This window comes from Hypanus sabinus, chromosome 10, assembly GCF_030144855.1.
Source record: "Hypanus sabinus isolate sHypSab1 chromosome 10, sHypSab1.hap1, whole genome shotgun sequence".
Classification (NCBI taxonomy): Eukaryota; Metazoa; Chordata; class Chondrichthyes; order Myliobatiformes; family Dasyatidae; genus Hypanus; species Hypanus sabinus.
Genome location: NC_082715.1, coordinates 101,696,144 through 101,710,163, shown reverse-complemented (window position 1 = coordinate 101,710,163; position 14,020 = coordinate 101,696,144). Strand labels below are relative to the sequence as shown.

Here is a 14,020-nt window from a genome sequence, read left to right as displayed (position 1 = left end):
CACAGCTGGAAAGCACGCAAGGAGCCAGCTGGAGTCGAACTGGGACCACTCACCTTGAAGTCCGGTGAAGATGCTACTACGCCACTGACAGTCTATCAGTATCTAGCTGACATGCATAATTAAAGATAAACTCAAAAGAATTTTTTTTTCCCCCAGTACTTTACTTCTTGTGAACATTATGTTTCTATGAACAGTGGATTCCAGCTAATTGGACCATCAGTTAATCAAGACTGTGGCAAGACTGCTGCTTATTTGGGACAACTCTTGGATTACAGCGATGTTGTCTGGACCAGTTGCTCTTATGTTTTGTTTCATTTATGGCCATTCAAATTTCTGATTTTAGAATGTTTGGTCCTTCAAGATTCTTCTTTATGTTTGGTTTTTCTCCTCTTTGGTCTAAAAGTTTTTTTATATATATATTCTGTCCATCTGGTTAGGATTTCCTCTTTGCTCATAATTAAGTTGTCATCTTTTGCCTTGATGCATCCAATTGCTCAGCAAGGTAATTTCCCCATTAGTTCTTTAACCTTACTGTGCATCATCTTTGTTCCAGAGTTATGGGTTTGTAGCATTTCTATCTCTGAGCATTTCTCATTTAGCCATCTGTCTTTAGCTTCTCTGCATTTTCTTCTTATTGTCTTATCAAGCTGTTTGTATTCTTCAGTGTCTCTTGGTTTGATGTTCTGTTTTAGTTGCATCAATTGTATTTTATCTTCAGTTATCCATTTCTTCTTACTTTTCCACACTTTTTGTGGGATGGTTTATTTTGCAGCTTCAACCATGGATTCCTTCAGTGTGTCCCAGGAAGATTTGCCTCCTTCATCCTGCAGCAATTGAAAATGGTTTTTCACCTTGATTGTGTATTCTGTTTTCAGATGAGGATTGTTTTGTAGTTGTTGATAATCCAGCAGCTCTGATCTTTTTGGTTTCTTTAATTTTCTCATCATTATTTTCATTTTGCAAATGACTGGTACGTGGTTGCCCCCACAGTCTGCTCCAGGGTAGCTTTTGGATTGAGTTATTGAATTTTTGAATCTGTTATTGGTTGTTATGTAATTGATTTGATTTTTGTTGTTCCCATCCAGGCTTCTCCATGTTCATTTCCTTCTTGGATGTTGTTTGAACTAAGTGTTGGTGATTATCTGATTGTTTGTTTTACACTATGATGTAAGCTTTTCTCCTCTTTCGTTTCGTTCTCCCAATCCCTGGTCTCCAACAATATGGTCTTCTCTTCTCTCACCAACTTTTGCATTTGAAGTTGCCCATGACTATGATGACTTCTTGTGATTTGCATTGTTCTAGTGCTTTGTCTAGGGTGTAATAGAAGGCATCGATTTCTTCCTCTGAGCTTGCCGTTGTGGGTGCAAATACTTGAATGATAGAGATGTTGTTTTGTTGTCCTTTTAGTTTGATTAACATCATTCTGTCTGAAATATGCCAATATCGTAACAGGTTCTTGTATGTTTCTTTGTCTAAGATGATTGCAACACTCTTTTCATGTTTATCACGAATCAGAAATTCGAACAGCCACAAATAAAACAAAAAAATAGAGCAACTAGTCCAGACAACATCGCTATTGAAATGATACTGGCCTTAGAAGACTTTGGAATAGAGTAAATAACAGAAATAGCAAATGAAATCTATGATCACAGGGAGATACCTGATGCAGACATCCCACCTCTCCCAGAAGTTCCGGGAGTCTCCTGCATATTGATAGTGGCTCCCTGATGCCCACAAATTATATACAATATCCCAGAAATCAATCTTTTTTGAGAGGTAGAGGGAGGGGGAAAGGAAGAGGAAGAGCAAAAGCAAGAGGGAGCATCCTGATTGGTCTCTCTTCATGTTAAGTAGATCTATCAGTTTTTTCTGTGGGCGGGCTTTAGTCGACCTCAAAAATAACAACAGTGTTGGTTGCTGCACTGTTTGCAACATTTGACTTTTCTATTGCCCATGGCGGGTTAAAATGTAAAAGACATGTTGAGATGAGTTTAACAGGTGTCATTTGTTCATTAGCATAACTAACATTATTTAAACTAGCTGGCTAGCTGCAAAGGAGCTACTCTATTGGTGTCCAATGTGATGAGGCCAAACTCCCTGTAGACTTGCTTAAGTTGTAATGGAGTAAAAAACACTCCATGATAATATATTATAAGTACATATTTTAATGTCACATTTTCTGCATATACCCAACGGTTTACAGATTAGACAAAATCACTAAATGAAGTATTACATACACCCTTGGAGGTTGACTGGGGGGTGGGTGGTGGTATGGGGTTGTGAGGGGTGCTATCTCCCTGAAATGAGTTTTTTCAGGGTGGGATGTCTGCTGATGATTTAAGTACATCAGTATTCATCACACTTCCAAAGAAAGAGGGAGCAACAGAATGTGAATTTCATCGTACAATATTGAGCCACGTGGCAAAAATTATTCTCACAGTAACCACGATGAGAGCAAGATGCTGTATAAAACCAGAAATCAGTAAAGAACAATGCAGCTTTGTGGAAAACACTAGAACCAGAAATGCAATTTTCATGCTACGGATGATCTTTGAACAAGCCATCCAGGTACTAAAAGACATCTGTGTTTCATCGACTATATAAAAGCTTTTGACACTGTCAGACACCAAGATCTCCTGGAAATGCTTTAAGATCTTGACATAGGTGGGAAAGATATACATTTCTTAAGAAACTTATACTGGGACCAGACAGCATCCATCAGAATAGAAAGAGAAGTAAAGTAATGAGTATGTGAATATCATGAGAGGAGTCAGGCAAGGTTGTGTCTTTTCACCTGACTTATTCAACCTGTATAGTGAAAATACCTTGACAAGTATCAAAGACATCAAAGAACTCACAATTGGGGGCCATAATATAAATAACATCAGAATAGCTGATGATATCGTACTAATAGCCGACTCACAAACAAAACTTCAAGAACTACTCACTATAGTGGCTGCAGAAAGTATTCGCAGAGGACTCTCAGTCAACATCAAGAAGACAAAAAGCATGGTCATCTCCAGAAAGACAAACATCCCACAATGTGTGATCAAGATTGGAAATACAAACATCAAACAAGTCAACAAATTCAGATATCTTTTGGCAGCCAAATAACAAGTGATGACAGGTGCGACACAGATATCAAATACAGAATAGCAATGGCAAAAGAAGCTTTCCAGAAAATGAAGACCATACTAACAGACATAGACAACACACACATCCAATGAAGTTCTCAGAAGAGCCCAAGCAGTTAGATCACAGAACAATAAGAGAAAGACAACTCAGATTCTTAGGAAACATCATGTGGAAAGTTGAACTAGAAAAACTCATACTCTCTGGAAAGATCGAGGGGAGCAAACCTAGAGGAAGACCTTGGCTTATGTACATCAAAAACCTAGACAGGTGGCTACACATCAAGGAAATGGAAGTCATCCAAAAAACAAGGGATAGATCTGTAAGGAAAACCATGGTCACCACCTTCTGCATTGGATATGGTACCTAGACAGACTTAGATTACAAAAACAAATAGTGAGATTCTTTTCGTTTATATGGGACACAATGCCACTTAATTGGGACAGGAGACTGTTGCTGAATGGTTTTAAAATGGTATCAGTTGCATATGCTTATGTTATGATATTCATTTGGGCCAACCAATGCTGATTTAAAAAGCAGTGATCTTTGAGACTACTTTATCCAGAAAAGCAATGAAAGCAATCCATTATTTGCACTAGGCATCTGCGCTGATTTGTTCATTTACAATCAAAAGAACATGGCAGCATATACTGTATGAATTCCTCCATCATATAACTATTAGGAACTAAACAGTTTTACAGTAGTGTAGAGTTCTAATGTGTTCCGAATTTCCTTTAAATACATAGTTTGCCTTTTTTAAACTAGTTCCAAGAAACTAGCTAATTGAGGCAGCTGCTTAATTGGGCCATAATGTACTGGACTCGATGTGCCCCCATTAGCCAGAACCACTGCACTGTTTCAATCACCCTTTCCACTCATCATTCAACTTTGTGTTGAGTAATTTGTTCAATTTATATCAGTTTCAGACTGTATGCTATCTACGTAAACCCTGAGTAGCAAGTTGTATCAAACTTATTAAATTATTCATGCCTTTGGGTAAAATTTTATTTTCATTTCCCAACATTAGGCAAAGAAAGAAAATGCATATAGTTGAATTTCCTCAGAGTTTCTACCCATTCCCTGAAAATATAAAATCTCTTACCTTTGATAAGCTTGATCTTTATCTTACTTCATCTGTTGATAATCATGGCTTTATTATGACCTTCAAATTTCTAATGAAACTTCCACCATTCTTCAAGCTGTAACCAAGATGTTCCTTTCCTTGTTAGTGTCAAACACTTTTATTTTCCTTCCATTTAACTCTCCATGATGCTGAAATCAATTTGCATAGTGCTGTAATTTCAGGAGACCTTTCCTACATGCCTTAACAAGATAGAAGAAAATGCTTGTTAGCCATTTTACAATAGCTTGCCTGCAACCACTCACACTTCAAACTAGATTACCAATGTACAGAACTTTATTTTTTTGAGCTACAACATAAAAACCCAAGTTACTTCCATAAACATGGAGTAGTCAATCTGTATGATCAGATGTAACTCAAATGGGAAAAAGAATGGTATATTCATTGTAATCAAATTCTGGGGAATATCTATAAAATGCCTAACTTTCACAGGTATTGATATAATTAATGGCAAGCAGATGTCTAATACTACTGTAGCTTAATAGATTTGTTTTGTTATTGAAATATTAACTTGTTTGTGACAAGCAAAGAAAGTAAAAAAGAACCAGTGTAACTAATGGTCATTTTACTGTGCCTCTCAGTGGTCCAATGAGCCTATAAACATGGGTCATAAATAAAAACCAAAGCATTACATTTAAATCAAATGTGGTAGCCTGTACAATAAAAACCCAGCTAATTCTCATTGGCATTACATAGGAAATAATTAGACCCATCCTGTTGAATACCCATGCAAGATAATGGTGCTAGAAATTTGTGAAGCCTTTAGAATTTTCTATTTCTGCATAAATAGGACCTAAAATGTGATCACATCATCATGCAAGTCCTAAAGCTAAATAAAGAGAACACAATTAAATAAGTTACACAAAAACATTATACTTGTTCATTTAATTATTGAGAAAAATGATCTAATATTACATACTTTTTCCAACAAATGCATGTGAACCTCTGGGGTGATCGCTTCTCCAAAAGCTATTTGGAGTCAGGTGTTCCAATCAATAAGATGAGATTGGAGGTCTGAGTTGTAGAGGTGTCCTGCCTTTTAAAATAGACACATCGTTAGGACTGGCAGAGCCTGCCATTCTCAAGAAAAATCTGTTTATGTGCACCACACCACCATCAAAACAACTTTCGGGGGACCTTTGAAGAATTGTAGAGATGCATCAAGCTGGTAAAGGCCAGAAAAGCATCTCTAAAGACCTGAGTGTTCATCAGTCCACAGTAAGAGAAAATGTCTACCAACAGAAGAAATTCAGTATTGTTGCTACTCTCGAGGAGTGGATGTCTTGCAAAGATGACACCAAGAGAACAATATACAATGCTAAAGAAGGTGAAAAAGAATGCAATGGTAATCTCTAGAACTTGCTAAAATCTCTGCGCAAGTGTCTACTATAAGAAAAACATTGAACAAGAATGGTGTCCATTGAAGGAAATTGCTCTCCAAAAAAAATCAGTGCACATCTCAAGTTTGCAAAAGACACCCTGGATGTTCTACAATGCTTCTGAGACAATGTTCTGTTTATAAATGAGACAAAAGTTGAACTTTTTAGCAGAAATGCACATTGCTACATTTAGAAGGAAAAGGGAAAGCATAGCAACATCAAATCATCCTAACCATGCAGCATGGTGGAAGGAGCATCATAGTTTAGGCTGTTTTGCTGCCCAGGGCCTGGGCCACTTGCAATAGGTGAGGAAACAAATTCAAAATTGTATATAGACAATTTACAGGAGAATGTCAGGGTAGTAGCCCATCACCTGAAGCTCAATAGAAGTTGGATAATGTAACAATGATCCAAAAGACAAGAGTAAATCAACAACACAATGGTTTAAAAAGAAAATTTTTGTTTTAGAATAGCTGAGTCAAAGTCCTGAGCTTAATCCTATCGAAATGTTGTGGAAGAACCTGAAACAGGCAGTACACGAAAGGAAGCCCAACAACAGAGTTGAAGTAGTTCTGTAAGGAGTAGTGGCTTAGATTTCCTCTAAGACGATGTGTAGGACTGATCAAGTTACTAGAAAAGTTTGGTTGAAGTTATTGCTGTACAAGGGGGCGGGGTTTCCACACCAGTTACTGAAGACAAAGGTTCACATACTTTTTCCAACAAATACATGTAATATTGGATAATTTTTCCTCAATAAATGAACAAGCATAATGTTTTTTGTGTTATTTAATTGGGTTCTCTATGTAGTTTTAGGACCTGCATGATGATCTGATCACATTTTACGTCATGTTTCTGGAGAAATAGAGAAAATTCTACAGGGTTCACAAACTTTGTAGCGCGACTGCATTTGCCCTGTCTTATCCATTGTCTCATGTCCATATAATAGTGCTAAACACCCATGTAACTTTGTCAGGATATGACTATACAGTTCTATCTTAGTCACATTAAGTGGGTACTTCTTTGCCTGATTTAATTTTGATCAGCCAATTTTTGTCATTTTCTTCTAAATTATTCTTTGATATTATGCTTACCATATTAAATAATTATTTTAGCTGAAAATCAAATATTTTGATGAATTGCAATCCTTACACCCAATTAATTATAATAATAATTAAATAAAATAATTTCAGGTACATAATGACAGACCTCTTCAATTATATCTGAAGCAGAGTAAGTTACATTATATCAATGGCAATTAACCACAAAATGAGATATTCCCATTATCAAAGCACAGCTGCTCCACAAAATCATCTATTTAAAATCCATTGAAGCTAGGGACAATTGAACCTATTCCAGTTGTTTCCTGTTGGAAAATTATTTGTGATCCAATGCATGAATCTCCCAACATACCAATTATCTGTTTACATAAAAGCTTTTACAAGTAGACTCATGACAATATACTTGTTATTATTGCCCCAACTCCTTGAGCCATATTCTGCATAATAAAATGCAAGTCCTGTCCTGCATGAATTATTACCTGACATTTAGTCTACCTTACTTTACTTGGGAGTTGAAACCTTAACATTATCATTTCAGCAAGATAAACCAGCAACAAATTCAATTCAATCCAAATAGAATTAAAGGCATTGGCACCAAAATATCCTTCAAAACATAGACCTAGAACGTGCATTCAATGGTTTGGGGGTCAGGCTACATTGGACAGCATGCATAGGAAACTTTCATTGGAAGATCATTAGCATCAGAGATTCTGTAAACACAGCTTGTCCTTATTAGTTAAAGGCCTGTTTGGGTATTGGATAGTGCCAATTAAAAGTGCAATCAGTGAGTGGTCAACTATAGCCGTGATAATTAGAAGGTTGGCAGTTAGATTGTGTGGATTCTCATGGAACTCTGGAGATCTACTGCAATGGTGTTAGGGCCTTTGCTTCTGCCATTCATTTTTGCTCATTCAGGACACTGGTAGCATTCCCCGGCACACTTAGCTTTGGACAACATAAGACTTTTGGCCTATTCAAGGACCTGTTTATACTAATAATGCATTTAATTCTCTCCACAATCCCAATAACTACACCCATGATTCTGACCACTAACCTACAAACTAGGAATGATTTATAGTGGCCAATCTACCAATCCATTGGTCTTCAAAATATGGGAGAAAAACAGACCACCTGGAGGAAGTCTATGCAGAAACATACAGACTCCACACAAACAGCACTGGAAATCAGAATTCAACCCAGGTTGCAAGGAAGCAACAGTTAAATATGCCATTATTAATGTTCCACCTTTGTAATGGAAGCAGTCCAATATCTAGTGTAAACAGTAATTAAAAAATGCAGATACTTGGCAACTCAGACAGCACCTGCAATGGAAGTAATTAATGGGCCAGAAAACTAAAGCTCCAGACAGAATTCAAATGGTCAGAGTGACTGCACAATCCCCAGAAACAAAAATGGTGAAAATTTAATCCAGATTGCTAGGGTTGTGAGGGAGACACTACCAACTACACTATTACGCCATGTAAACCTTTAGAACTTCAAATACCAAAAAAAAACACTGAGCACTCTGTGGTAATTCTTGCCAGCCCACATTCACCCCATTAATGTATCAATACAGATCTAAACAAGTATCTGACATCAGGGATAATTCAAGCATTAGGCAACAGAACAAGTCATCATACTGCAAGGGAAAGATTTTAATATAGTAATGTACTCAAAGGTCAATTTAAAAAAAAAGTGAATGGCTTGGTTTCTTCTTAGAGGGAAGCAGATTAGCAGGGAGGTAATTGAATTTGTAGCAAGAACCAAAGAAGGCCTTTGAGCTACCTGATTATTTGAAGAAATCCAGTACGAGTATAAAGTTTTTTTTTTGATTTGTGCTTGAATTTGGTTCATCAGAAGGCCAATGGAGGTATTTGCAGCTGTGATCACAAGAGATATACATTGAACTAGAAATTGCTAGTTACAAGCAAAATGCAAAGTCTAATGCAGGTTTTACTTAGGCTTGAGGCTTTGTAAACTACAGTTGAATTGGACGGCTGTCCCTCTGTACATGGTCTTTGCTACTACATTCCTTTCCCTGCTCTAAAATGTCACCACGGAAGTATTGCCATGATAGACAAAACAGTTTAGCCCTCACAGCTACAAGGTCAATTGTTTCTTGATAACAAGTCTTAAATCCAGATCATGTCAGATATTACCTTTGAATTAGAAAGTCATTGCAATTATGTCATTGCTGGGGTCAAAAACCACAAATACAAATCTTTTCACCTGTTATTCAATAGACTACTTATTATCACTATATACATTATAAAGGACCAACAGTGATGGGTATTAAATATGCTTCTATACCTCTTAAATGCCAAATTCATCAGGAATAGCTAACTTCATCCATCTTATGCTGACTTTGAAATGAAAACAATTTAGTTCCATGTGTTTTTCTGCCACTGAATGACATCGCACAATTAAGTATTTTGGAATTTTATAAACTTGATACCCAAATGTGACAACAGGCAGGGAAGCACAATGGCTGTACACAATGTTATTACATAACTAATAAATGAATATGGTGAAAATAAAGATGACAATCATTAGGGAGACAAATTGAATTTTATTTGTTTTTGAAATCTGCCAATTTGTAGGAATAGTACAATTAAAAACTTATAGCAATAAGCATGCCAGCTTTCTTTGGAAAATACCAATTTTAAATGGCAACATACATCTTAATTCTTAATGCATTATCCTTTAAAAAGGTAAATAAATGACTTGAATAGGAATAAAACATTAATCAACTATTCCATCTTTTGGATTTATACATCTATGTACTAATTCAAGTCTTACCATAAAATTGGACTCAAATTGGCATCAAATTACACAGAACACTTTCCAGTGTCTTATTCCCCCCCCCCCCCCAATCCCAATATAGCATAAGATAACGAGATTCTGATTTAGTTTTGGTGCAGTCCACACAATGTGATCCAAAATAAATAAACAAACATTTCCAGCATGAATAGTTTGTTTTAAACCCAAACCAGAATTTTAATAAACAATGTGGCTGCAGGGAAACTGTTGGAAACTATAGAAGTAACTACTTCAAATAGTTACCAAATTTGTGCTCAGCAAAATTATTGTTGAAACAACTTATTCTCCTTCAGATGAACTCTTGTCTGCCAATAGAGCATTTAATCATGAAGCAGACTTACTGATGTTATGTAGGTTAAACTTTTAAAGAAAGTTTGAAACAGCTCTTAAAATATGCAGATATTGTTGTTAATTGAAGTTCACTTTAAAAGCGAACCAAAAATTCAAGACTTAAATTCTCAATAAAGACTAGAATGTTACTTGTCTGATTTTTTTTTTTAAAAAGGTAAGCAAATATTTCTTTTTTTAAAAAGGTTACTGGTACAATGTATATCTTGCCTCATGACATGGTAAGTCAGGACTGAAGTGTTGGACAATCTTGAAAGAATAGGCATTTCCATAAGGGCCACAATACTATCAAAAAGAATGTGACACTTCTCAGAAATTGGAAATGCAGGTAACAGAGCAGATATATCATTGTTCTTGTTACTAGTTACTTCATAGGCACAGACTTGGGGCAAACTGGTGAAGGGAATTTTCAAAGAAAATTTATCAACACCATTCAAGATTACATAATCTACATGCCCAACAAAATGTGCGCAAGAGTTCTGTTTACCAACAGACCAACTGTGGGAAATGAACCCTTTTCCTTGAGCAAGAGCTTTAATTTGGTGACAAGATTAAAATTCACATCATATACTTAACACCCGTTAAGATGAAAGTGCATCTTGTTCATGGTATTATTCAGTAGTGCAGATAAAAGCAGTGCTTGAATCAATTACTTCTTAAACCATAGGTTTTCTCAAAAACATTTCAGATTGTCAAATATTTTACAACACCACTTCTTGCATTTGCAGAGGATAAAACTTCGCTCTAGCTTTCAACTCGAGTTTTCCTCTCATGTATAAAATATAAAATTTAACTCAGCTCACCGAGACAAATTCTCATATGAAACTATAATTCCTTTGAAATTGAGTATATGAAAATATACAAATAATTACATGGTTTACATTAATATACACAATCCCACTTTATCACTAGCACCACTTGTATGTATATGCTTATACCAAAAACAATCAAATTTACAATAGTTTAAAATGCTGCACCTACTGCTGCCACGACGTTGAATCTCGAATGACAGCCTTTAACTCAATTACACAAACTTTAAATGTTCTTGAATTATGCATTAACTTTCAGTAAAGTTTTTAAATGGACAGTCATTATTTCCTTATTCCCATCTTCAGAATAATCAGTATGTACCCCTACCCAATGGCTTGGTGGTTTAGGTAGAACACTGGGAGATGGCGGCTCACTAAACTTTGGCCCAGCATAGTTCTGATCTCCCTGAAGAGTTGTTATCGACCTCAGACCAACTTTCTGTATTTTTAGACTTCTGTAGTTGTTTCCAGGAGTAATAGGCTTTCCCCCTTCTTTTTTGAGAATGTTGCAGCCTTCAGGAGGAAGCACATTCTGGCTATGGCTGTTTTCATTTCTTTTTACTGATGCTTTTTTCGGCAGTAGGTTACGCTTATTTCTTTTCTTAGTTGCATTTAAGGCTTGAAAGCATTCTTCTGTGTTATTTACAGAATATACAAACTGTGAATGATGAGATATTGTTTCTTTGTATCTTTCCATGTTTGAATTAAACACCTGAAACAAAAACAAATGATTAGGCTACAATGTATACTGTACGTCAACAGGACTACAAATGTTCATTTGAACTTATATAGTTCAAACTGAAATACTTGCAATTATTGTGTCATGTTTCTTATATTGAAGTCCTTCGTTCTCACTCTCAGCTATTATTTCCTCCAAGAATATGCTAGATATTGCTGAATACAAGATTAACAACAAGTCAAATCCAAACCCATTTTGAATTGGAAAATTTAGCATGCAAGGCTATCCAATTTATTAGCACAATGCCAGCATGAAAGAGTACTTATACAAAATTCTCTAAAGTGTAACAAAATAGAATACATAAAAAAGGGCAAGTGAAAAACAAAAATCTGCTTCTAGTCTTCAAGGGACAAGATCCACTGTCACTTTTATTCTGAGTAACTTCCACAATTCTATTAATAGAATCAACAAAACCCGTGAGGACATGCAGAGATATCAGGAAATATCAACATAAAATTCTTAAATTTTAAAGATTGGTGCAGGAAACATTTGCTCAATGTACAAGCACTTTGGTGGATATTTCAGACAACTTGGAAAAGTTGGGCTGAAATGCCTTTTCGCATGCTGCATTCCTCCATGACCATCTGTTCTAAAGTGAACTAATGTCTCTTCATAACTCCACCTCCAAGAAAATCCAAAATAACCCTTATCACATCGTAAGTAGTGTATTGACCATATACTGCACTTCAGTTGTGGACCAACTGAACTTTAGATAGTAAAAACACAAACAAGTACATACTGGAATACAATACTAGTGTCAGATAGTGTGTTGAAAGACAAACAGCTAATGATTTCAGGAAATTAAGCCTAGCTTTGATGAAACACCCAAAATGCTAACTCCCAAGTTTTTCTACAGATGCATTTTGACCTATCATGTCTCTCCCAGTCCCATGATGTTTTCCTTTACAGGAAAGTAACTTTCCTGCTAATTCTATGCCATTAACCGACCATTGCCAGTTGTTCTGCTACACGAAAGGATCAATGCAGGGGCAATCCCAAAAATATGCCCCCTGAACTTCCGCATCAAATTTTAATCTCCCCCCCCCCCCCCCCCCACCCCACAAGCATTCCTTACTCTGCTAGACTGAAGTACTTCTCCTTTGGGATCTTCCTGCGGCATCTAATTCGTATCAACTACACCACCAGCTGGAAAGCTTAAAATCGAAGCTTCTTCAAATAAATTAATAGACAACAGACCAAGAAAACTATCACTAAGTCTTTTGGAAATGTACTTAAAACAGCCTTTCAATTTTACCTTTTGCTATAGAAGAAATTTTAGTTCTAACTTGTCACTCCTTGGTTCCTAGATTTCTGATACCCAGTCATTCAGGGGTAGTCAAATGTCAAACTCTCCATCCCCAAAAGATTACAAGGTTGTTCAATTTATTAACTATTTTTTCTAACCCCCCCCCCCCCCTTTAGTCATATGCGCTGGAATACACAAGTTAAATATCAAACGCTAAGGTCTAGTTTACACCGAACCACCAAAGTTTCGGTCAAGCTGCCGACCAACGGCTCGTCCTTACTCGGGTAGCCTTCGAGGCCAGGACCAGACCCCGAACGCCCCGGAGTCATAAAGGGCGCGAAGCCGATCGGCGAGGGGTTCCAAATTCAAACTCCCCAACCGTCCACCCCCCGCCGGCACGCATTGCGGGCCAGCTCGGGAACCCGGGGGTTCACAGCGGGAAACAGGTCTCTCACCTTTTCTTCCTTGGTGCGCTCGTCCACCGATGCGGACGAAGCGGCGGCGGCGACCAGGGGGGTCCTCGGGCCCGTCGACGTGGCGCCGGTTGCGCTCCGGCAGCCTGGCTGTGGCGTCCTCAGGTGCTGCTGATGCGTGTGTTTCTGGAGCAGCGTAATGGTGGACGCAGCCGACCGTAACTTCCGAGACCGGCTGGCCGCCGACTTGCTCTGCTGCTGCGGACGGTGGCAGTTACCAGCGGCGGTCTTGGCGCTGTTGTAGGTACTGACGGGGAAGGGGACTGATGGCGGACAGGGCAAAAGCAGCGGGTGCATCGCGGCCCCACACCACCTCCACCGCTTGCGACGTCGGGCTAAAACCCCGAGGAAAGGACGTGAGGGGCGATGGACATCCGCAGTCACCATGCAACGATGCTGAACTTCACGAAGGCGCTGTGGGAAGATGGCGAGCTAGCGTCGACGCCTTTCTCCGGCGGCGGAAGAAAAAGCTCCTTATACGCGGCTTACCCGGGCAACAAATGGCGGCCGCGCTGAAGCGACCTACTTCCTGCGATTGTTCGCTCACCGCTGACTCTCGACACTCCGGATCGCTTCTGAACCCACCGTCTACCCAAAACCAACCCGCCCGAGCGAAAAGCCCTGGTGGTATTTACAAATACCGGCGAGCGGCGACGAGCTTATGTACACACAGAGGCACGCAGCATCAACAAAAACAACGCCGCTTCCCTTCGTCTCCGACAACAGCTGAAGGGCGTCCGCAGTACGTTTATAACTCACGCTCCTCGCTCACCGCTTCGACCAATAGCCGCCCTCCGTCCACCCCACGTGATTTTAGGCAGCCCTATGACATCATTAGCCCGCAGGCACAGGGCTGAGTCCTGATGTAATGGGGG

General features: G+C 38.3%; 1 protein-coding gene and 1 long non-coding RNA gene across 2 annotated transcripts in view; both read right to left on the bottom strand.

The window, feature by feature from the left end:
- LOC132400898 (uncharacterized) overlaps window positions 1-4,544 on the bottom strand; it is a 57,680-nt gene extending 53,136 nt beyond the window's left edge. Inside the window, exon 1 of the long non-coding RNA XR_009514427.1 lies at window positions 4,235-4,544. This is a non-coding gene — a long non-coding RNA (uncharacterized LOC132400898). The remainder of the gene's footprint in view (window positions 1-4,234) is intronic.
- A 4,715-nt stretch (window positions 4,545-9,259) lies between these two features.
- Window positions 9,260-13,931, bottom strand: pnrc1 (proline-rich nuclear receptor coactivator 1). The gene is made up of 2 exons (XM_059982399.1): window positions 13,128-13,931; window positions 9,260-11,399 (listed from the first exon to the last, which is right to left on the bottom strand). Exons 1-2 carry the CDS (start codon window positions 13,530-13,532, stop codon window positions 10,929-10,931), a joined length of 876 nt encoding a protein of 291 aa, XP_059838382.1. The 5' UTR covers window positions 13,533-13,931; the 3' UTR covers window positions 9,260-10,928.
- Window positions 13,932-14,020: the final 89 nt, after the last annotated feature.

Excerpts from the sequence above, each read along its gene's own strand:
- pnrc1 (XM_059982399.1), bottom strand. The coding sequence starts at position 13,532 with ATGGTGACTGCGGATGTCCATCGCCCCTCACGTCCTTTCCTCGGGGTT. Across the intron at positions 11,400-13,127 it reads AGCGCACCAAGGAAGAAAAG|GTGTTTAATTCAAACATGGA; the intron begins GTGAGAGACCTG and ends TTTTTGTTTCAG.